The following is a 22732-nucleotide window of genomic DNA, read 5'->3' as shown; positions in this document are numbered from 1 at the left end:
CATCATCATCATGTGGTATGGAAGTTTCCAACAGACAAAACTAAGCAGATCTGAAGAGGGCAATCTCTTGTGCCCTGGCCCTTGGGTAGCTTGCCCCTCATAAACTGAGATTGTCTCCAAATACCAGTAACTGAAAGTACTAACAAAGAGACAAGGGGTGAATTAGGAAGGTAAGACTTCTGTCTTCAATTCTTCTGAATCCTGGACCTTGAAACTATGAAGCAGGCTCACCATGTACTGGTAACCTAGCAGTTATACCAGTGTGGTGAGACAGAGCATTCACAGGACAGGTGAAACATCCTTATTCACAAATAGGCATTGAAGGGCATTGGAAGCCTAGGATTTGTGGCCAGCTGGTCTCCCTGGGCTTAGGAAAGCTGCTCAGGGAGATGGAGTCCCATCTGCCATTGGCTGGTGTCACACTGCACTGAAGGACCATGGAAGCACTCTGCTCTGAGGGAACTTGGCTCGCTGGGCTATAGCATTGCAGGACATCCTGTGTTCATCTGGGCTGTAGCCTTGTCCTATCTCAGAATGTTGCATTCCCAACCCAGCCTAACAGATCTCCGGTACCCTGAAAACTAGAAGCAGGAAGAGGTAGGAAGCTGGTTCAGCTAAGATCATCATCTTTCAGCAAGCATTTGCTGGAAAACAAACAAACATGGTTTGTGTTACCTTCCCAGTCTGTATCTGAGCTGAATTTGCAGAAAGTGGAATGATGGTTAGTGTCTCATTTCTGTGAGGACTTAAAGTTTGCTTTGGGAGCCTTAGGAGATGGGACTGTGATTGTTCTAGTTGTGAACCTTTCCAGCCTCATATCTGGGGTGACACATTGCCTCATCTTTGGGCTCCACAGAAGACCTCTGAAGGATAGTAAAAGGTTAGCTATTTGAGGCTCCTGGCAATCTTGAAAGTGCCTGGTCCTTTCCTGGAACTCCTGAGAGGCCCTCAGAGGCAGGGAAGAAAGAATAGGCCCAGAGTTCCCCCAAAGAATATCAAAATGAGACCTAGTTCTTGTCTCAGAGACTTCCTAGGATCACATATAGTGTAGAACCACAAGAGTGAGTGGTAGGAAACATGGAGTGAGCCGAGATTTCTAGTAGCAAAATGAAATCTAGGCTCTTGTTCAACCACTTTCTGTTAGTGTGCTATAGCCATGGAGCTTTCCCCAGCCTGTTTCCCCGAAAAGTATGGATGCTTCCCCTCATCACCTTGTTCTTTGGGGATTGGCATTTTGCATTCTTTGTAGGACCTTCCCAAGTACCTCATACATTCTCTTCTATTGGGCACACCCCCCCCCCCAATGCCAGGGTTGGGTGAGGGGGTCTGGACAGGCTGGGAGAAAAGACAAAAGAACACTTACAAAGCAGCCTACTTGCAAATTAATGGAGTGCAAACGAAAACTGCGCTCCAAGTGCTGAAGGAATGCACTGCACTGGGAGACCAGCTGTTGTGTGGCGGCTGGGGGAGGGGGGGTGCTGGGATCCAACTTGCTTGCCTCTGGCCTCAGTTTATCCTCTGGGAGCACTCAGAGCCAAGGAGCCTAGGCCTTCGGCTAGGATAAGATGGAAGTGAAGCATAGCAAATGTTTTTCCTTGACTCTGAGATTGAAAGACAAAGTCGCCCAGGGCCACCCCAGAGAGTACCCTCTGCCTCCACCACCCTTGCCAGTGTAGGGTTCACACCCCATGTTCCTCCCCACAGCATTTACTAGCTGGGTTTGGATGCTCCCCACATGTAACCCCCCACCCCCTCAGTTCAGAGGCAGGTGCCTATGTCAGATCCAGAGGGCCACCATTTACTCCCCTACACCTGTAGCCCTAGGCCCACGATGAACAGGAAAAACACAACAGGCTGGCTCTAAGCAGTGTGAGGGTCCAGACAGCACCCACAGTGGGTCCCTGAATCCGCTCCCCCAGCTTCCTTCATTCCCTGGGATCCGGGTCTTTCCTTTCTCCAGGCATTCGCACATCTCTCCATCTGCATATTTTAACTCCCCCAGCTGCCTTTCCAATCCCTTCCTGCCATTTCCCTCTCCTTCTCCCCTCCCCCATCCTGCTGTGTGTGCTCCCTGCTCTGGGCTAGGACTCCACTTTGCCTGCAGCCTCCCACCTCCTTTCTGAGTTGGTAGCTTAGGCTGGGGGGCTTCCTGAACCCCCCTGCCCAGAAGGATCTAACGACAGACATCCTCTTGAGAGGAGTCAGTGTCACAACCCACTTGAAAGGGGTTCTGTCTGGTGTCCCTTTGGCCCTAAGTACCAAAGACTGAGCCCAGCTCCTGTCCCTCACCCGCCTGGAAGTTTCATCATTTTCTCTGTTACCCTTTTCTGCCTTCAGTGCCCCTCAGAGTTGTGCCTCCAGGAACTTCCTGCCTTCCTGCTGCTGCCACTGAAACAGGTGGGCAGCCCTACCATAGCTAGAGAGTGAACTGTGCCCCCCACCTTCCAGGTTCAGCTTAGAAGTTGATCTTAGCTGGCAGCCTACTCAGGGCCAGTCTCAGCCTCTCTCAGTCCCTCCATGACTGCTGTGGAAGTCCAGAAGGCTTTGCCCTAGTCCTGGGAGGTAGGGGCTAGCATGGATCAGAAGGAAGAAATGTGGGGTTTGAGCCTGATTAGGCATCTTTGTCCTGTGCTTAGTCTTTGGAAACTCCCTCCTCTCTACTAGCTCCACTTTGGCTTTCTCTCTGGCTGTTAGGAGTAGCTGGAGGACAGCTTGGCCATAGGGATCTTACTCCTTACCATCAGTAATGTGGACAATAACCACAGCTATAATGGTAACATAATTACCGAGCACTTACTTGGGGCTGACCCTTTTATTTTCACAGAAGTGATGAGGAATTAAGTCTTTATTAAGACCTGAACAGAAGTATCCTGGCATGGGGTTCCCCAGAAATAATCAAAGAATCACCAATTTAAGACTCACATGAAGGTCTGAGATCAAAGATCTTATGGCTTAGGGGCCTTTAGGAGTTTGCATTTTTAACTAGCCGCAAGACTATTCCAGTGCACATGAAGTAAGAACTACTGCTCCCAATTTGGGGCTCTTGGGATACATGTTCCAAAACATAAAGGGGATATGAGGTTTTATCTATCCACACACCGAAGCCCTGTTCCTTGGAGGTAGGGGTTACTATAACAAATGCTTGAGAACATCGATTTATAAAAAGAAAAAATTTATTTGACTCTTGGTTTCAGAGCATTCTACCCAACAGTCCCTGTTGCTTTGGGCCTATGGAAGGCAGCTCATCATGGTAAAGCATGTGGCAAAGCAAACTCAAACCTTTGAGGGCCAGAAAGTGAAGAGAGAGGAAGGGGTGGTGTCCCATTTCTTCAGTGACCTCTTACTAGGCCCTACTACTTAAGCATGAGCTTCAGTAGCACCCAGCTGGAGACTAAACCTTTAACACACAGGGCCTTCAGAGGACATTTAAGACCCAGAGATCTCTCACCTATGGTCAGGGCCAGGCCTACTTAAGTAGAGGGACAGAGCCCCAATATGTCCCCTTAACACCAGGAGCTGGTCACATGTACGTTGATGTAACTATTAAGGTCAGCATTAGTGTCCATCTAATATTCTCTCGCACACAGTCCATACTGCTGGCACCCCTGACATCCCAAGTGGAATGCAAAATTGCTTTTACGAGCATGGGGTGTGCTGGCTAACCAATGTGGCCTCCATTCTGTCCAGGGAACCCATTCTGTCCTGGAGATTAAGAACTTCAGGATGCTTGAAAGGGACATTTTATATACCTCTTTCCTGCCCAAGATTCCCAACTCCAAAGACTGCTGTTACAAGGAGTGGGTGCCAGCTGTGATATACTAAGGATGAAACTGGCAAAGGGTCCTGAAGGTGAGAGCTAGGTGCAGCTGTCTCTGACAGATTTGGCCTTGACCAGTCACTGTCCTCCTTGGCTCTTGAGCAGAAGCTAATAAGATAGTCAGTGGAATGTCTTCTGTTCCCACTCGGAGGAGAAGATCACCACTTCTGGGCTGTGCGTGTCTGTGTGTGTGTGTGTGTGTGTGTGTGTGTGTGTGTGTGTGTGTGTGTGTGTGCTTTGTTCCCACCTGTACCCCCATGGACCACACCAACTCCGGTTTGTTTGCTATTTAACTATGAAATACCACCCCTGTGTCTCTGTCTAGGAGCAGGGCTGACAGACTTACTGTTGTCTTCCTGGTATGTGATCCTGACTTAGCCTGAATGCATAGTGTGTGGGTCTCCTACAAGTGTCCATCTATGACCTGAGTAGCTGAAGGCACAGCAGTGTCTTTCATGTCCAGGCCTAGGCAGAGCAGTGACAATTGCAGAAGGACCCAACAATGGAATTCCATTATGTCTATTTAGCTATAGGTAGGCACTGCTTGCACAGCCTTGCTTCCTTAGATGGAGTGGGACCCAGCAAGGTGGCTAGCACCAGCTCACTACTTCTTTAGGCCTCATATGGCTCCTTCTTCTTCTCCCCAACAGGACTGCTCTCCTACAGGCACGTCCAAGGCTCCTCCTGCCCGTGCAAAGCCTCGTGTGCCTGGCAGCCTTTGGCCTGGCCCTGCCACTGGCCATCAGCCTCTTTCCACAGATGTCAGAGGTCAGTGGGGACTTCTTGGTAGTAAGGAGGGGGTGATGGGTACTACAGTTGGGTCATTCATTAACAAAGATTTATTCAGTGCTAAGCCTTAGCACTGTTGGGAGCACTACAGTTAGAAATGAATGAGACTGGCCCAGGCTCTGACCCCTGAGTCGAAGATTCAGCAATAAATACAATGATGAAACAGGGAATTGAAAATGAAGTTCAAGGTTGGCACTGATGGCTCAAGCCTGCAATCCTAGCTACTCAGGAGGCTGAAATCTGAGGACCGTGATTTGCAGCCAGCACAGGCATGAAAGTGTGTGAAATCCTCATCTCCAATTAACCAACAGACAGCCAAAAGCAATGCTGTGGCTCAAAGTGGTAGAGCACTAGCCTTGAGTGAAAAAACTCAGGAGCAGTGCCCAGGCCCTGAATTCAAGCCCTAGACTGGTAAAAGAAAGAAAAGAAAGAGAGAGGGAGGGAGGGAAGAAAGGAAGGAGGGAGGAAGAAAAAGAAAATGAAGTTCAAGGGGATTAGGATGGGGTTCTAGCTGGATACAGGAGAAAATAGCACCCTCGAGCCTGGAGGAGAAGGGCATGACCTTGAGCCTGGAAGGTGGGCACATGGGCTGGGGACCAATTGGTGGGAAGGTTCTGAGGTAAGGCAGCACATGGCATGACTCAAGAGCTGACTGAAGTCTTCACTGAGCAGGGAGTGGGGCAAAATGAGACAGACCAAGTAAGGTATACTAGGCCCAGGTGAGCAACTTGGAAGCTAAAGCAGACTAAGGGTAAATGTCATCCTGAAGGCTATCCCAAGCAGAAGCACAGATTCCTGGTTTTGAACAGGCCCTGTGACTGCATCGTGAGGCTGGGTTGCAATTCTGGAGGAGAAGGGAACCATCAGGAGGCTATGGCGGGTGTCCAAACAAGAGATGATGGCGGCTTGGACCAGGCTGTTGGCAGTGGTCATGGAGAAGTGGGGCTTTTCAGAGAGTTGGGCGGCCGTTTCATGAGGATTTCATGAAGAACTGCACGTGGTGGGAGGAAAAGACAGCCAGCAGAATGTATGCCTGGCTTTCTGGTTTTGAAAGCAGAAGACAGATGTAGGTACTGCCTAGCAAGATGGAGACACATGGGGGTGGCAGGTTGAGGGAGGACAGCCCATGGGTACAAAGAGTCTCTGGAATTGCAAATGGAGGTGTCCTGTGGGAAATTGGTTCTGGTTCTGGAATCTGGGAAAGGGGCCTGGACTGTGGGGACAGGAATAGAGAGTACCAGGCTAAAAACAACAACAACAACAAAAACTGGTAAGAGAAGAACTATGCTGAATGGTATCAGGATAGGGAGACTGCCCAAACTCAGTGAGGTTGGAGAGTGTCCACTGCCCTTCAGGCAAGGAAGGCCACTGTCTCTGAGGAGCCCAGGCGAGAGGTGAGGCTTGCCGTGGAGAAGAAAATGAGGAAGAGGCCCACATTGGTTCCAGCTGCACAAATCTAGAGAGCTTGGTATCAATGCTTTTTTCCTCATTGAAATGTCCAGGTCTGCAGGGGAGCTTGTGTAAATGCAAAAGGGAAGCACCAGGGGGAAAACTGAGGACATGAGGAGACAGGGAGAGCAAAGCCTCTGAAGAAAGAAAGGGCCAGGGCATAGAAAGGACCGGCCTTGGCAAGGAAGAGCCCCCTGCCCACAGAGGCTGGCAGGAGAGGGGTTGGCAGCAGGTATAGTTGGGGAGGGTGCAGATAGAAATCCAAAGAAGGGCAAGCCCAAGGAAGCAAAGAACCAGCATGGTGTTCGGAGCAACTGTGTTCATGGGAATCTAGGGCTGTGGTCAGGGAGGGGCACTTCTAATGTGTGATTTCAGAACTGGCTCTGCTTCAGGAAGGCACCAAGAGAAGTGATGTTTCAATCTCAATAAAAGTTGAGAAGGTGTCCATAAGAAGCTGGACAACTTCTAGAGTTGCTGTCCTGGCATGTGGTGACTGGGGGGCCGGGAGGTGAAGAGGGGAAGATGGAGGTATCCTGGGGTGTGTAACACAACTTTTAGGAGTGATTAGTTTTGTCATGAGGACAAGGGAGACTTTCTCGCCCCCACAGGAAAGCTGAGAACTTCCAAAGCCCAGGTCTGCCGGTTGCCTAGAAATTCTAAAGACAAGAGAAAGGTACTCATGAAGATATTCCTCTGTAGTCCCTGGCATCCAAATCTCTGAAGGGCTAAGCCTGGCACTACTGGAAGTCACATCTCCTGTGCAGTCAGCCTGAGCCTGAGGAGGCTTCAGGCCAGGGTCTGAATCCTGCCTGGATTCATTGCACCATCATCCTGAAAGCTCTGCCTGCCTGCATGTGGTGGGATCCTGAGCAGAGGAATCATCCCACACCACCAGACCAGAGACTATCACAGCTGGAAAGACTACAGGGTCATCCAGTTTGCCACTTTCCTGGGAAATGAACCCACAACAGCCATTGGATCAGTCCAAGATCAGAGAAACCAAGTGCTGACATAATACAAACCCCTGGAGATCACACTCCCAGTGAAGAGAGGTGGTCCAGAGTCACCCTCACTAAGGCTTCACATTCAAGCTGTGGTTCCTGTTCCTTATGCCTCCTCAAATAAGCAAGCATATTAATTGTTTTGGGTGTCTAACCAAAGCCCTCTTATTACAACCCAAGTTTCTTCCCTCAGATTGGAAAGAATATGGTCATTGCATAATAGATCTTCATCCTTTGGGCAGGGAAGTTAGGAATATCATTTTTAGAGCTCCCCATTCCTCTGCATTGACCCCAGCAGGGTGCAGTCTGACCTGGGTATTATGAGGTGTTTTGAGATGTTTTTATGGCCCATAGCACCCAGGCTATCAGCCAATTGACTGAGAAGACCTCATTCCCCCATTCATCCTCCCAATTAATTCTAATGAGGTGCTTCTGCTGTACAAAGATCACGTCTCATATCCCAGAAGCCAGTGGGATTTGCCACAATAAGTCTGGACTTGCTTGGGCTGACCCAACCTTGCCAAAAGCCACCAAGGCTGTCAACAGAAGTAATCGCTGAAACACTAATTAATTAATTAGGAGACTTGGAGATCAAGTTTAGGAACTGGTTCCTAGATTGGCTGGCCTGTAGTGATTGGTTTGGTATTAAACTCACTAACCCCAGAAGTCAAGGGAAGAACTTTAATCCCCCTTTCAATTCCTGGAAGAGAGTTTTGTCTGCTCTTTTCAAATTAGTATTTCTGCCTACTAAAATAGCCCTGAGGGTTAAGTTACAAATAATAATACTGACCAGCTACTAGCCAATAATAATTTTTTGACCATCTATTAAACCAGGCAGCATGCTGGGAACTCAGCCTGCCTTGTATATTAAATCATACTGCCATTCAACTCTGAAGTATTGAATATCAAGGGATGTGACCTAGATGTCTAGAATTATGCATGCATGGCTCTGGAGAGATTTAGCTGGAGACATGCAACCTCCAGAACATGGGAGGAATTGAAGCCAAGAGGGAATGACATCGCTGTGGAAGAAATGCTATCAAAAAAAGGACAGGAGCAGCCCAAAGCAGAGAGAGGATGTAAATGGTTAGATAGATGGACACAAGCTGATGAGTGTAAGGTTTATTAAAGTAGGTAGCCAATAAAGGAGAATGCCACGCAGTGAGAAAAGTTTGTTCCCGAACTGCTGGCCTGTGTTCTAGATGGTGCGTGGCCAGAGAAAAGGGGCAACCTCCCCCCCCCCTACTTCTCAGCCTGCCTTATCTAGGGTGGGGGCAGGGAGGTGTGGTCAGGTGGATTAGGATGTGACCTCAGGGAAGGGGGAAATAACTGCCCTCCAGGTAGGCTGGTTACCCAGGTAACTGGGTGGAGACTTAACCAGATGGGGGGCATCTGCTTGGAGCCCTCCCAGGGTGGACCTTACAATGAGGACATTTCTGAGGGGTTGGAACTCTGCAGAAGGAACTAACTAGATTTGATGACTAGAGGACCTAGTTAGATATGCAGTCTAAGATGTAAAATGGAGGTCAGTTTTCTTTCTTTGTTCAGGAAAGTGAGTTCAGGGATAGTCAACTATGAGGGAATAGCAAAATTCACTCCCTGGGTGTTTGGTGAGAGAGGCTCAGGGGCTTGGGAGAAGGTATTAATAGGAATAGAATAACCATTTCCCAAGGTGGGAAGGCATGGCTTTCATGGGTCCCTGGCTAGAATAGAAAAGCTAGTCAGCTGTGATGAGAAGCTAAGGAGTTCTGCATTTTACAAAGTCGGCACAAATATTTCTTGTTTACAAATATGGAAACTGAGGTACTTTAAGCTTAAGAATCTTGTCTAAGATACACAGTGGTAATGATGGAGATGGCTCTGGACCAGGCAGGTGTTCACAACCCTTCCCAGCCTGCTACATCACTATAAATATAAGTGTCCCAAGTGTGTACCATGAACTTCTCACTGCTAATTTATCAGTAGGAACATTTCAGTGTCCTCACCACACTTACCCTTCCTGGGGAATTCACATCCATTTTCACAGAGGCTTATGGAGGATAAGTCTTTGTTTTCTTACTCAGAGCTAATCAGTTTGTGGGAGGCAGGAGGGCTACTATGTGGGACTGGAAGCCTTCTAGAACTTAGGTGTGAGAACTGAGGGACATGATCTGGTTTCCTGATGGGCCTCAGTTCCATGGCCTGAGTAGAACAGGGTTTCTGCCTTGTGATCTGGCGATTAAGGACAATTGCCAAGGCCCTCTTAGCCAGGCCTATCCCTTAGGCATGGGTGGGCCCATCAACACCCCCTCCCCTCATGGGGGTGCTTTCCCTAACTGGGATAGTCATGCAGCGGGTCCTGGTTACAGGGAGGCTCCAGCCTTGTAGCATAAACATGAAGTCAGTAAGTAAGTGTCATGTGAGGGTAAGGCTATGATGAAAATTCAGCCAAAGGCTGTGCTGGTGCATGCCTCAAGGCCACTTTAGGTCAAGTAGGTTGTAGAACCTCCCTATATCATGACGAGACCTGGTTTGTGGTCGTTTTTCTGGCCCTGTCTTCTCTGGAGATTGGGGTTGTGAGTTCCAGGCAAATAGGATCACCTCTGTCTGTCTCCCATTTACACTGGTATCTTGGATCCCTCTTGGGAGATGTCTACTCTCCAGGCTCATCAACTTGGCTGCCACAAGAGGCTGGACTGGGTGGTTGTCCCTGTGACTCCCACAGCCAGCGTTCCCTACCTGGGAGTGCTTCCAACCTTGTTTAATGAACCTCAACTCTCCTGAGAGCAAGAAGCAGCACCTTGGCCACGGCCCACTCCTCTCACCCCTGCCTCTGTTTCTTCTTCTGTCTTTCTTTGTGCCTCTTTTCTCTCCTTGATTCCTCTGGGGCACTCCCTCCACCCCAGTCCCCTTCTTTTCCCCATGGCTGCTCCCCTGGGAGCTCAGGGGCTGGGGAACAGGGCTGCACATACAAGCCGGAGCCATTGTTCGACAATCTGTTTTTGTCCTCATCTTGTTGGCAGGCGGCAGGAGAGGAGCAAAAGGTTAATGAGGCACTGTGAACGGGCGGCGGCGGGCGGGCGAGCCAGCGTGGTGACAGGGAACTAATTAGGAGCAGTTTAACAGGAGGAAAAAGTGAAATCTCCTCTTCACCAACTGTCAATAATTAGCTGATTTGGTGAGGTTGAAATGTGTCCACAGAAGAAGGTGGGGCTTGTCTGGGGATGAGTGATGCATAGGGAGTAGGGGCAACCAGGGGCTTGGCCTTGTCCCTAGGTGGTAGAGGAGATCAAGGGTCAGTCAGCCCATGGCCCCCAGACTTGGCCTCCACCCTTCTGGCTGGCATTCTGTCCTCTGTATGAACTGAGTCATGACCTCAAAGGCCTCAGTCTCCCCAGTTATAAGATGAAACTTTGGAGCTAAGGTTCTTCCTGGCTTTGCTCAGTGGGATTCAAGAAGTGAAAATGCAAGACCACCCTGGTACTAGATCCTCTGTCTGCCTCTCCTGAGGCATGGATGTGCCATTGGAGCCACTATGAACTGTGCCTATGGGTGAATGTCATCCCATCTGTTTATAGAGACTACAACAGGCTTAGCCCGTGTGCCTGTGGCTGGGGCTACAGGATCCTGAACTGCTCAAAGAGCTGGAGTCCCTGAGTGTGTTCTCCTCCGGGCCCTGGCCAGCTGTTGCTGGGCCTCCAGGAGGCAAGGAGTCAGGTTCACAAGCCAGGAGAGTTTCCTGTTTGGCCTGTTTGCTCTGCTCTGTGGTCTTGCCCTTTGTTGGCCTCTGGCCTTTGACCTTTCTCAAAACCTCGGCAGAGGTGCCCCTCCCCTGGGTCTCAGCCCCTCTGGTTTCTGCTGAGCACTTTAACTGGAAGAAAAAGCCTAAGAGCCCCAGGGCTTCCTACTCTGAGCCTCCTCAGCCTTGCCAACCCAGGCCTCTCCAGATCAGCCTAGCCCCTCCCCAGCTCAGCTCCGATGCCAGGGGGCAAACTGGGAGGAAGACTAAGGCCCTCTCAGGTCCTTAGCCCCACCCATGTGCCATGCTTTTCCCTGGCCCCTCAAGGTGGCTGCACAGGCCCATGCTGTAGAGCAGCCACCCCTTCCCATTTTCCTACACCCCACATTAGTGTTCAGAGTTAAGAAACAAAGAGAAGACCCCCCCCCCCCACTTAAGGAAAGAACTCAAGTTCAAGGTAACAGAACCTCCACTCTGTCCACCTCTCCACCAGCCCTGAGAAGAACAGTCATTCTGATGATCCAGCTTGGCTAGGCAGCTGTGACCCACAAAGTCTTACCTAGTTATCTCTCTCTAAGAATGCATTTGAACCCCCAACCAAGAACAGGAAGAGCTGGAAATCAACTCTGGTTCAAGCTGTTCTACAAATGTCCCTCCTATGGGGAAGTCCTCCTTGGTGTGCCAGGATTTGTCCCCTATCTTGTGGGCATACTCTGGTCCTGTCTCCTGCCTTGCTCAGGACAACAGCCCTCCCTCCTTCCATCCACAAGTACATGTAGGTCCCTAAGTCTTTTATCAAGGCCTCATATAGGACAGGGCTCATATAGAACAGGGCTCATCTAGGTCTATTTCTCTTTTAGGGTTGATACAAGGCCAGAAACAAAATGGGGGAGCGAGGGAGAGGTTGAGTCGCTCCTGAGTCTATGGTGGCCTTCACCATCCCCAGAGCAGGGGCCTCCTCCCCTCCACACTCAAACCCATCTCCTACTTTGCCTGGAGATGTTTGTTTGGGGTTTTTCTCATTTACTGGTTTAATCAGTCCCTACTGAACTCTGAAGCAGGCTATTTTTGCCATCAGAAATCTGCTGCATTCCCCGCCCGCTGCTTTCTTGGAGTTTGCTCACAGGACCCCCCAGGAGAGACGAATAGGGATGGCAAAGCCGCAGCTTGGAGCCCAGGAACGCCAACGCCACCTGTCATGTTGCCTGTTGCCCACACCCCCATCCCAAACCCAAGCGTGCACACAGGCCCACACATGTGCACGCATGCCAGTGTGCACACAACGGGCACATGACACACGACACAATGACAGGCCTTAAGAAGGCCACCTTTCAACCTTTCCTTCTCAGCTCTCCCTTCTAGAATCTTCTAGAATACCTCATTGAATGCAGGACAGGGAGGAGGCTTGGTGTGCAGAGCTTCCCCTACTATAAACAGTGAAGTGTTTTGAGCATACCTGGTCCACAGCAAGAACTACTCCCATTTGCCCAGTGAGCAGGCCAGGGGTGAGCAGGATGGGCCTTGGTGCTGTGGTGACCCCAAGTCCTGCTTTCTCTATGGAGTGTCGCATGGGTTTCTATGCCTCCAAAGGGCTCGCCCACTCACCTCTAAGTAGTATCTTTATCCTAGCCCCAGCAGGTAGAAAAATTTCCCACTGTACATGTGGGAAAACAGGCCGAGAGACTGATTCTAGGGTTGGCTCACCAGAGGGCACCCAGGAACAGTGTAAGGCTCCAAAATGGGGAGGGGTCTCTGAGCAGGTTAAGTCCGCGAAACACAAGGCAGATGGAAAAGTGTAAGGTGGGAGTCTTGAGCTTGGGCTCTGCAGTTCCGTTAATTCTGCATGTGTTGGAGATCATCTGTCTGTACAGGCACAGCACGCTGGGTGGTTTTGAGTAGCTCCCAGTGGGGTGGGGTGGGGGTGTTGTGTTCACCCCTTCCTTCCACTAGGGATTGGATGAAGATGAAAACAAATGATGGGATATGGGGGTGAGGGAAGGAGCAGTTGGTCTGGTCTGGGAAAATCAGGTGAGGCTTCCAGAAGATAGCCTTAGAGAAATAGTATGTAACCTGGATTTAGGTCTCAACTAATACAAAGCATCTATCAGGTAAGGTGCCTGGAGAAAGACTCAGAAGGTCTCAAGTGTCTAGCTAAGGAGTCTGATTTTTTTTCATTGTTTGGGTTTTTTTTGTTTTGGTTTTTTGTTTGTTTGTTTGTTTTTGCTTTTTGAGACAAGTTCACTATGTAGCCAGCTGCTGGTCTTGAAGTCACAGTCTTGCCTCTGCCTCTGGCATTATAGGCATGTGACACCACACCTGGCCGCAGGTCTGATCTTCACTGAAAAAGCAGAGGGAGACTAAAACAAGTATCAGAGGCCTGCCCAAGGGTCCAGGGGTCCAGTGGGCCAGCCTCAGCCTTAGCTATTCTTAAGCTGTAGCCAAATAAAACACCCGTGCTTCAAGGATGTGTCCCCAAAGATGACCTGGGTATATGGGGGGCAGGATGTGCAAGGCCTGCTCAGATCTGATGAGAAAGGGATGATGTGGCTGCCCATTGGGCAAGCCAGGCCCATGCCTGACAGAGACCTTTAGCACCCAGAGTCAGCCAGGTGCTCATGTGGGTTTTGGGCCCCTGTGTAGGTGCTATACTACCTGCCAAACTCCAGAGGCTCAGCCCCTTTGCCAGGCTCAGGAAGTGGCCTCAAGCTATATTACAGGGTCAGGCTGAATGCCCCACCCCACCCCCAGCCCTTCTCTTTGAAAATGAGGCAGAAAAGCCATAAGCAGAAAGGCAGGAGGATGAGGGCTTTGTAGTAGGTAAAAGCCCCTGAGAATGGGGCACGGCTGGGGGATCCAGTTTCCTGTTTATGTCTCTCTGTACCTTAGCTCCAGGTTCAAATATGTAAACTATCCACTGGCCCTGGCTGCAGGTGTGTATGCTCCCAGGCTGGAAGGCGAAGTGGCCCCAAATGCATTCCTGACTCTGGCCCCCTCCCCTAATGAGCCTGGCGACAGAGGTAAATAACTCAAGGTTAACCCTTCCCAGGCCATGAAGGAGTTGGCTGGATCTTGCAGAGTTTAGAGGAGATACTGGACCTGGACCCCGTGCTCCTCACCTAGAGGTGTCTCCTGGGAGGGCACATGGGGTCTGAGCTGGGTTGCAGATGGAGAAGAGGCTCTGAAACAGGGAGGCTGGGAGAGCATTTGTATGCCAACTGTTCAGGGCTGTCTGGGATCAGGGTGCAGGTTCTGCCTGAGTTGGGCAGTGTACCCTCTTATTTCAGCTCTGGGTCTGGGGGAACTATCAGCCAGTACTGAGCAATACCTTCAACTTCCTCCATGGTTTTGGCACTCCAGCTCTCTGAGGCTGGTCTGTATCCCAGATACCTTCTCCATCAGAGCCACTGCCCACTGGCTCTTAGGAGTTTAGGAGGAGCCCACCCAATGATGAGACATAGAGTTCTGCCTGCCCCCAGCTGTAGCCTATGGCTGCACCACCCCTTCTGAAGGCCGCTCCTTGCCCAGCCTCCTATCTCCTCATCCCCTTCTCTCCAGAACAGACCCTTCACAGCTATGTTGTTGTCACCATCAAGTCTCTGCCTTCTCAACACCCAGGAGGCGTTGGCTTTCATGAGGCTGGTACTGCCAGCCCTTCCTTGGTGTGACCACTCCTCTTTGGGCCTGGGCACCTCCATCCCTCTCAACCCCATCTGTCAGCTGCTATGGTCACCATACCATTTCCAGAATACCATTTTCAGCATAGAAGTAAAGCTGACTCTTGCTTCTTCTCCCTCAATCCCTCCCAGAAGCAGGGGACTCCAGATAACAGCACTTAGCACCTGCTCTTAGTTGCTCTGGGGACCTGGAGCTGGGTAAGGCAGCTGGAGGAGCTGTAGTGCCCAGTTGTACTCACCACACTCACCACGACATGTACGAAGGCCACTGCCAGGCAGGCCCAGATGTGATTCCCTTGGAGGTCACCACCCCCACCCCACACACCCACAGGAACACTTGATTATTGGTGAGAAGGGAGAAATAACAGGCCTGATCCCAAGCAACACAGGAGTTCCTGCCCCAGCTTTCCTTAGCTAAGCTCACTGCCGAGGACAAGACACTTAGAAGTTCCTTCTACTTATGACACCTGAGGATGGCAGGCCATTGGCCATGGTCAGAGAGTTAGAGGGGTCCCAGGATGGAAGCAAGAGGCAATGCCCAGGGTCAGCACTAAGTGAGGGAGTGAGAAATCAAGACTCCAATAAGTCATCATAGCCCAGCTGCCAAGAGCAAAGTCCTCATCAGGACCACTGTCTGAAAACTATTTGTCTGGTATCTGTGGCTGCTTGGTATCTGGACACCCTGTCACTGCTTCCGCTTCTCATGCTGGTCCCCTGAGGCCTCTGTCATGGGCTTGTTCCCTTCACCACCCCTCAAATGTGCCTGTTCCCCAGGCCCTGGCACCCGCCCCTCCATATGCTCTCCTGGGCAAGCTCCCCTGCTCTGGAGGCGCTGGCTATGCTCACACATCCGGCCTCCCTCCTGCCCAGAGCTGAGAACCATGGGCCCATCTGCCTTCTAGGCGCCTCCACCTGGAGAACCCAGAGGCACCCCAGACTCAGCATGGCTGCCCCAGAACCCACCCCTCAACCTGTCCCCCTCCCATATTCCTGCCTCTGAGAATGGCATTGCCAGCCACCCCAGCTCTGGAGCTAGAATTAGGAGTCATCCAACACACAGTCATTCTCGACACCTCCCTCTCTCACCCCCACATGGAATTGGTCATCAACTCCCATGGATGTCATGTTCAGAAAGGATCCTCAGCACACTCTCCTATTCGCCTCCACCGGTGGCATTAGAAGGCAGGACCTCGCCCTTCTCAGATTCCTACAGCTGCTCCCCTGGGGCTCCCTACCCCCTCACTTACTCCCCAGTCCATCCTCCACATCACTTTCTAAAATTAGTCTGGGTATAGCCCTCTCCTGCCCAGAGTCCTTCCAATGCTCCCTCCTGCCCTCAGTCAAAAGGCTCACACCTACATGTAACCCACAGGTCTTGCCTGTCCCAGACTCACCTCCATTTCTTGCCACATTTTTGATGCATCCCAACACTACCCCACCACCAGAAAACCCATGTAAGCCAGCTAATGCTTCTCCCTTCACCAGCAAGTTTTGCCTATCCTCTCCCATCCCAATCCTCCATATTGTTCCTGGCCTACCTCTTGTTCCTTCATCAGTAAGTTGTAACCCCAGCCCCTCCCCAGTTTCCATGGCACTTTGCTTGTCTCTCTGGAATCCATCTGCTTCCATTGTCTGACTCCTCCCCTAGACGTGGAGCTTCTCAAGGGCAGTGAACTGCCTGTACATCTCTGAATGTCCAGCCCTGGTACATGGGGTTGGTGGCCATGAGGAGTGCCTCACCATACTGACTGCATCTCTCCTCCTACCTGCTGCCCTCAGCTCTGTAGGAGCCCAGGGAGCCTGGTATGTCAGGAGGGGGAAGCCTGGGTCTCCCCCCACTCCCCACCCCACCCCCAGTGCCTGTACTCTCTGGGGAGTGGGCACTGTGGGCCTCGGCCCTGGGCCATGGTCCTCCGCCACACGGTGAGCAGCCTCTCTGATTTTAATGTGGGCCTCAGTGCTTCAGTGAAAGCCGGCATGGGAAGTTGCTAATAATGGCACTAAAATAAAATATGCTACATCTGTTATGGGTAGCAGAACAAAATTAGCTGCTCACACCTCTGACATCCAAGATGTCTTAACTTAAAATACTCCTTGGCTTACTTTACATCATTTACTGATTATATTTAAAAGAAATACAATTTTGCAATTACTGTTCTTTCCAGTGTGATATCTATGCATCATTTTCCTTTTATGTTTATATATTTCTCCTTCATTAGTGCAGTCTGAAGGGTGATTAGGATTCTTCAAACATTTTACAGAGGTTAAACGTTGATTAAGATTTAATTATTACTGTAAATAGCTTGGAATGACATATGGTGCAAAAGCCTGACATATGTGCATTTGAATAAATGAAGTGCTATTTCCCAGGATGCCTCGGTAGCTGTTTAACAGCTTTCCCGAAGGGTTATGTTACACCTCATGGTAAGATTGCTGGGATGTTATATTTTGTTGGTTTTTGCAGCTGAAAGCTAAGAACAGTTTTCCAGTTTTTTAAAAACATTGAATATTTTAAATACCTAAATTGTTTTGCACAAATTTTTGCTAATTTGTCTAACTAGGTTAAACATTTTCAAAAGCATTTAGATTTTTAAGCGTGGGCGCTGTGCATTGTGTCAGTGGCAGCATGGGGAGGAGGGGAGCTGGCGGGCTGCAGGGGACTCAGGGTGAAGAGGACTTGGGGTAGAAGGGTGCCAGAGGTGGAGAGGAGACAGTGATTTGAGGAGCAGGGTGGGGATAGGACCTGGGGCCTGGGCCTAGCTCTTGTCTGCTGGGCCATCTCAAGTAGCTAGGGCCTGAGTGCTAGAATATGAGGGAATACATAGGGAAGGATCTTCCCTCTCCAGAATCTCCACCAGGCCTCACTAACATCCCTCTTGTCTGGACCCTCACCTGCACAGCCTGGGTTTGACTGAGCTCCCTGATGGCCAGCTTAGTCTGTGCCACCTTCTGCCTACTTCCTAGGGTTGCTATGTCTTGACATACAGCAAGTCTCTGGACCAGATTCAACTGAACTAAATTACAAAGGCCTGATGCTCTGGTTGGTGCCTCTTCGCTGAGAGAGCACTTCCCTTCCTAGCCCCCTTCAGTCATGGGGCTCACATATCTCTTCTGGCTCAGACCCTGGAGCTGAAGACCAACATCTGGACTGCTGTGGTGCCCATAAGGATGTTATCCTCATAGTCGCTGCTGTCTTCTTAAGTCAGCACTTAAAGCCAGCACTGGCACTGTGCTAGGCCTTAAGGACTCAAGAGTGAACAAGACTTCTACATCCACTGTCTCAGTGGTGGATGAATGAGTGGTCAGCCCCAAACCATCATGATGTTACTTGAATATAAGAAGTATAGTGGTATCAGGGCCAGAGAGGTGACCAGCTTGGAGGGTAGTTGAGGGAAGATGTCTATGGTAAAGCAAGCCAAACAGAGGGAAATGGAGGGAAGGTGAGAGTGGGGGTGAGAAGATGCCTCTGGCAGAGGGGACAGCTCAATTCTTAGGGTGAAAGGGCAAATACCCCACTGGGCCCAAGGATCCCAAATAAAGTAGAGTCCCCTCCAGTCCTTTGTCCCTGGCACAAGGGAAGGAGTGGCAATGATGGGCAAGGGGTGGATGGTACCAGAGTCTGGATTTGATTCCTGAGATCAGTGAGGAGCCCAGAACCATTTTGGAAGGGTAAAGTTTATGTACTTATGAGATACCCGTAGACAAGTGGGCCTAAGTCTCAGAGAAGAACCCTGGCTGGAGGTACTTCAGACATGGAAGGCACCAGAAAAGCCTGAGCCAGACCAAACCCCAAGGACCCCAAGAAGCGCCTGGTGAAAATGAAATGAGGGGTGGCAGTGACCTAGGAGAGAAAGATTTTTTTTTATTTTTATGTTTTGTGGAAGGTGGTAGGAAAAGACTCCAGATTTGCTGAGCTGAAAGTCAGTGGGAGGTGAGGAGGTGGACACAACCAGGGTAAACAATTCAAAGAAATGTGGCTTCCAGGGCGGAGAGAGGAGAGCCTGCCATGGAGTGGAGGGAGGGAAGTTTCCTTAGACTGAAGGTTCTTATGGGGAAACTGAGGGAGGAGGGAAATGAAACCAGGTAGGGCTCTAGCTTCTAAGAAACAAGACAGCTGCTGAGGGACACAGGTAGGAGGTGTAGAGCCAGGTGGGCTGTGAGTTTGGTGATGGGAAGTAGGGAGGCTCTCCCTTGATGCCATCAGAGTTTTCCCCAGAAGTAAGAAGGCTCGTCAGCTCAGGTGGAGAGAGCTGAGGGTAGAGTTGCAGAGTGGAGCCAGTAAGATTAAGGTGGCCTCATGGGGAGTGGGAGAAGTTAACCAGGCCAAAGGGGGTGAGAGTGAGGCTATTGCCAACTGTTGTGAGGGTCCAGCTAAAGTCAGGGGCATTCTGTTGGGTGGCCAGGCCTGAGTGGAGGCTTTCAAAGCAGTACTTCCACCAGTCAGGGTTGGAAGGACCCTTTGGGCTAGGGACTAATGGGAGTAAGCTATGGTCCTTGGAGTCCATGTTGGAGAGAAGGATATGGAGACAAATGTGGGGAACCTGGGCCTGTGGTCTCAGTGGTCTAAAACCAAGAACAGCAGAGTATGAGGGCCAAAAGGACAAAGCGGGGGTAGGTTCGGATTTAAGGAGTCTGGATGGAGCAATCCTGAGTGGTTAGTAGGTCCAGAGGTGCCCTGAATAGGTGGGAAAATGTGGGGACAAAAGTCTTGGAGATGAGGGACACCTAGAATTCAGAGGCTAGGGCAGGATATTCAGCCCCACAGACACACTGAGAAGGACTTGAGTGATTTGAGCTGGTAAGGATATGTGAGTCTAGGGTGGCTGGCCATAGAGAAGGAAAATATGTCACTAGGTACATGTGGGCCTGGCTGAGGTAAGGGCATGCAGAGGGCAGAACTATGGATACTTGGTAGTCCTAGCTGTTTTCCAGCCTTTCCTTGTCACTCTTTCTTTGTTTCTCTTCTCTCTCCTCAGATTGAAACCTCCCAATTAGAGCCTGAGATTGCCCAGGCCACCAGCAGTCGAACAGTGGTGTACAACAAGGGACTGTGAGTGGTGTCCGGCCAGCCTGGGGCCACAGCATCATCCAGGCAGGGAGTCGGGGGCAGGGAAGAAATCTCACGGGCTGGACTTACATGGAGGGGCAGGCTGAGCCCACCAGCCCTGGGCCATCCAGGGAGCAGTAGAGAGACTAATCATTCACATTTTAACATAGGGGAGGAGAATTCTGACACACTTCCTATACAAAAGAATCAAGTGCATTTCTGGGCCTTATGTGGAGTTGTCAAAACTCTACTCAGCACAATTCTGTGTGAAGCTGAAAATCTATAGAATGCCCATGGGGTAGCATTAGGATCCTTTTATACTTTGCTTTCTTGTTTTTGCTTTTTTTTTCACTTTGTATTTTTTTTAATCAGAATCAAGTCTGAGCCTTGGTTGCAGCTGACCAGAAGTGGCAGGTAGATAGGTGGTAGAAAGCACAGCAAGCCTGGGAACTGGTTGATTTGATGGACAGAATGATAAACTTAGGAAATGAGAGAGGCCAGGCCAGATGACTCCTTGGGTTAGAGTGAAGAAGAGAAAGGAAGTGATCTACACATGGCTGGATCAATGGCCATGACTGTTGTCCTCAGGAATTGGCCCAGGAAGTTGAGAAACATTAGGAGGCCTCTGGAAGATTCCATGGGTTGGGGGCTCTGAATGTGGCCAGCTTTCACCGACACTACAGCTGCAAAGTCAGTCCCTCTGAGTGAAGTCCAGTGACCCTAAGGTTGAGGCTACCCCATGTGGAGCTCACTGATTCCAGGTCCCTGACAGCACCCCAGCTCCAGGCAGAGAGCCACAGAAGGGATGATATTTGGTAAGAACTGTGGGTATGCACTGGCCACTGTAGGAAGATCCTTTTTCAAGTAGAGGTGAAGGCTAGACACTGGGGCTGAGGGTGGGCTGGAGCTGGACCAACTGCTGCCCAGGGAGTCTCCAGCCACCAAAGCTGCCTATGTAGAAAAGGCTCATGCCTGTGAGTGCCAAAGCCAGATCCCCAACACCTACTCAAGAGGCAGCATCCACCCAGGAACGGCGGGCTGCAGACTGTGACTGAGCAGTCTACTCCCATCTGTGAACCTCTGGAAGCAGCAGACTGGATCAAGGAGGTGATCCAGAAGACTGGATGAAGGAGTTGCACCCCTTTTCAGCTCATCCTCGCCTGTTCAGCTCAGATGCCACTCATCCCAGGCATATCTTCAAGGTGTATGCTGGACTGGAAGAGGGAAGGCTGGTGCCAGCAGTTCACCTCGGAAACTGGACCTTGTCCTCCCGTAAATGACCCCATAACCTGGGAACCCTTAATCTTTGCCAATCACTTCATAGAAGGAGGATGTGTGGAGGCGTGGGCCTGTGTGTGGAGCTACACCCACATGTGCTGCCTTTTGCCCCTGAAAGCTCAGGGGCCCCTTTCTACTGTCTCTGTCTTCATCTCCTTTGCTTTCCAGTGAGGAGAGAGCTCCCCAGAGAGAGGCAAGGCCTGGTGGGTGTGAGCAGAGTGACTCCATCTGAAAGTCCCACAGGAAGGAGGAGCACTGGCTTTGATGTGCCCCTTACCTGACCCCTACGAGGATGGAAGCTGGCGGCATGCAGCCCTAGGCCTCCTTCCCCAGGTGCCTCCACCTTCCGAGGGATCTGGGCTGGAAGTGAATATGCAAATTCAGGACCACAAGAGCACACAGGCGACCTATCAGCGTCTTAGGGCAGGTATAGCTGTAGCATGGTGGGTCTCACACCATATGCCCACTCAGAATCCATGGTACTTTGCCTCTCAGCCATTCCCTGGTGCCCAGCAGTGTCTCTGCAGGACATTCTCCTGAGGTGCAGTCTTCCTGCTGCGCATCAGCAAGGGGAGAAGATGTAGACAAGCATGGAAGATGAGACAACAGGAGAAGGACTGCAGGATTGGAGGAACAGATATTTCTGAGCCAATCCCACCATAATGTGAATGTGCCAAATGACTGCTGGGCTGTAGGCCTGGCCTGGGGCTGGGCATGTCTGGGTCCTCTTTTCAATAGCTCACCTTGCCCCTACTTGTCATAGGGCCTTGTTCTTGTGCACTTTATCTTGGGACCAAAACTGCTCCGCCAGCTCTACCCCTACCATTAGCCTAGCAGAGATGGGGCCTTTCTAGGTCCCCTCACACATACTTGCACTGGCTGCCCTGGCCCGGCCTTACCCCTGCCCTCCCTGTGGCCTCAGCATCTCATCACTCTTTGTCTCTGGATGATTTCTGTCATGCTCCCATTCCATCCCAGGCTTCTGTGAGAGAACAGTAGTAAAGAATCCCTCCAGCTCATGGTGATGGTGAAAGAGGACCATGGCTACTAAGCCCTGAGCTGGCTTCAGAAAACCCCATAAAGGGGAACTTCCTGCCAAGCCCTATTCCCAGCTCTGCTGGGGCCATAGTAGGAGATGGTTGCTTTGTGCTTGGGGAGGAGGCCAAGGCTGGACCTAGAGTCAGGGTGAGGCTGGCCAGCTTTGCCAAAATACAGGGCACATCTGCAATTGATTCTTCAGCTCTGATATCCCTGTCCAGCTCTCTTCTCATCACTTTAAACATTCCCTCGGGCTCTGGGATGCTCTTCTGTCATTTCTAGGAAGCAATCTGAAAGTGCAAAAGCCAAAAGCCCAAGATGTCAAGACCGCCAACAGTACCCTTTTCATTTCCTAATTGTGAGCTCACTTGTTTTCTGTTCAGAGCCTCTGGCCTGGGAGAAGTGGGGGTCCTGAGGAGGAGAAGAGCCAATGGAAGATCCCAGGTGGTCTTTCAGCCTTGGGTGGGTATGGGTGAGGCTTCAACACACGTGTCTCAGCATACCCAGGACTTTACAGTGTCTTTTTAACCTCAGAAAATTTCTCTGTGATTTATGTAATACTAATGAACTGTGGGCAATAAACATGGATTTAAAGCATCAGGGCATGACTTTGTGGATTTTGTGGATTTGGGGGGAGGCTAGAGTATGGAAAGAGCAAGTAGAGGGTTGTTGAGAATTTTGTAGGAAGGCTCCTAAAGAAAGGATGGGTCTAGCATGGCTTGGGACAGAAGGGAGGGTAAGGGAAGGGGAAAGGTCAAAGACCATGTGAGGGCAGGAAGCTGGGCAAAGAGGGTGAGTTGAAACTACAGAAGGAACCCTTTGCAGAGTGGTGACCGAGTATTTGCGAAAGGATTCATCTCAAGAAGCTTGACCACACAATATTTCCATGGATCCTTGGCCATTTACATCCCTGAAGCTGAA

At 50.6% G+C, this 22732-nt stretch overlaps 1 protein-coding gene across 3 annotated transcripts in view; it reads left to right on the top strand.

Annotated features, from left to right (window-relative positions):
- Sfxn5 (sideroflexin 5) overlaps positions 1-22408 on the top strand; it is a 111942-nt gene extending 89534 nt beyond the window's left edge. The window contains exons 13-15 of one of the 3 annotated variants that reach the window (XR_007211873.1): positions 4468-4585; positions 19425-20697; positions 20942-22408. Coding sequence is in view for 2 of the 3 variants with exons in the window: in XM_048352739.1 (XP_048208696.1) it covers positions 4468-4585; positions 19425-19502 (196 nt within the window). In the remaining variant the exon portion in view is untranslated. Of the gene's footprint in view, positions 1-4467; positions 4586-19424 lie in introns of all 3 variants that reach the window. The other 2 variants (XM_048352739.1, XM_048352740.1) reach the window with 2 other exon arrangements.
- Positions 22409-22732: the final 324 nt, after the last annotated feature.

This window comes from Perognathus longimembris, chromosome 8 (assembly GCF_023159225.1).
Source record: "Perognathus longimembris pacificus isolate PPM17 chromosome 8, ASM2315922v1, whole genome shotgun sequence".
NCBI classification, from domain to species: domain Eukaryota; kingdom Metazoa; phylum Chordata; class Mammalia; order Rodentia; family Heteromyidae; genus Perognathus; species Perognathus longimembris.
The sequence above is the reverse complement of the archived record's forward strand: the minus strand, read 5'-3'. Positions and strand labels throughout refer to the sequence as shown.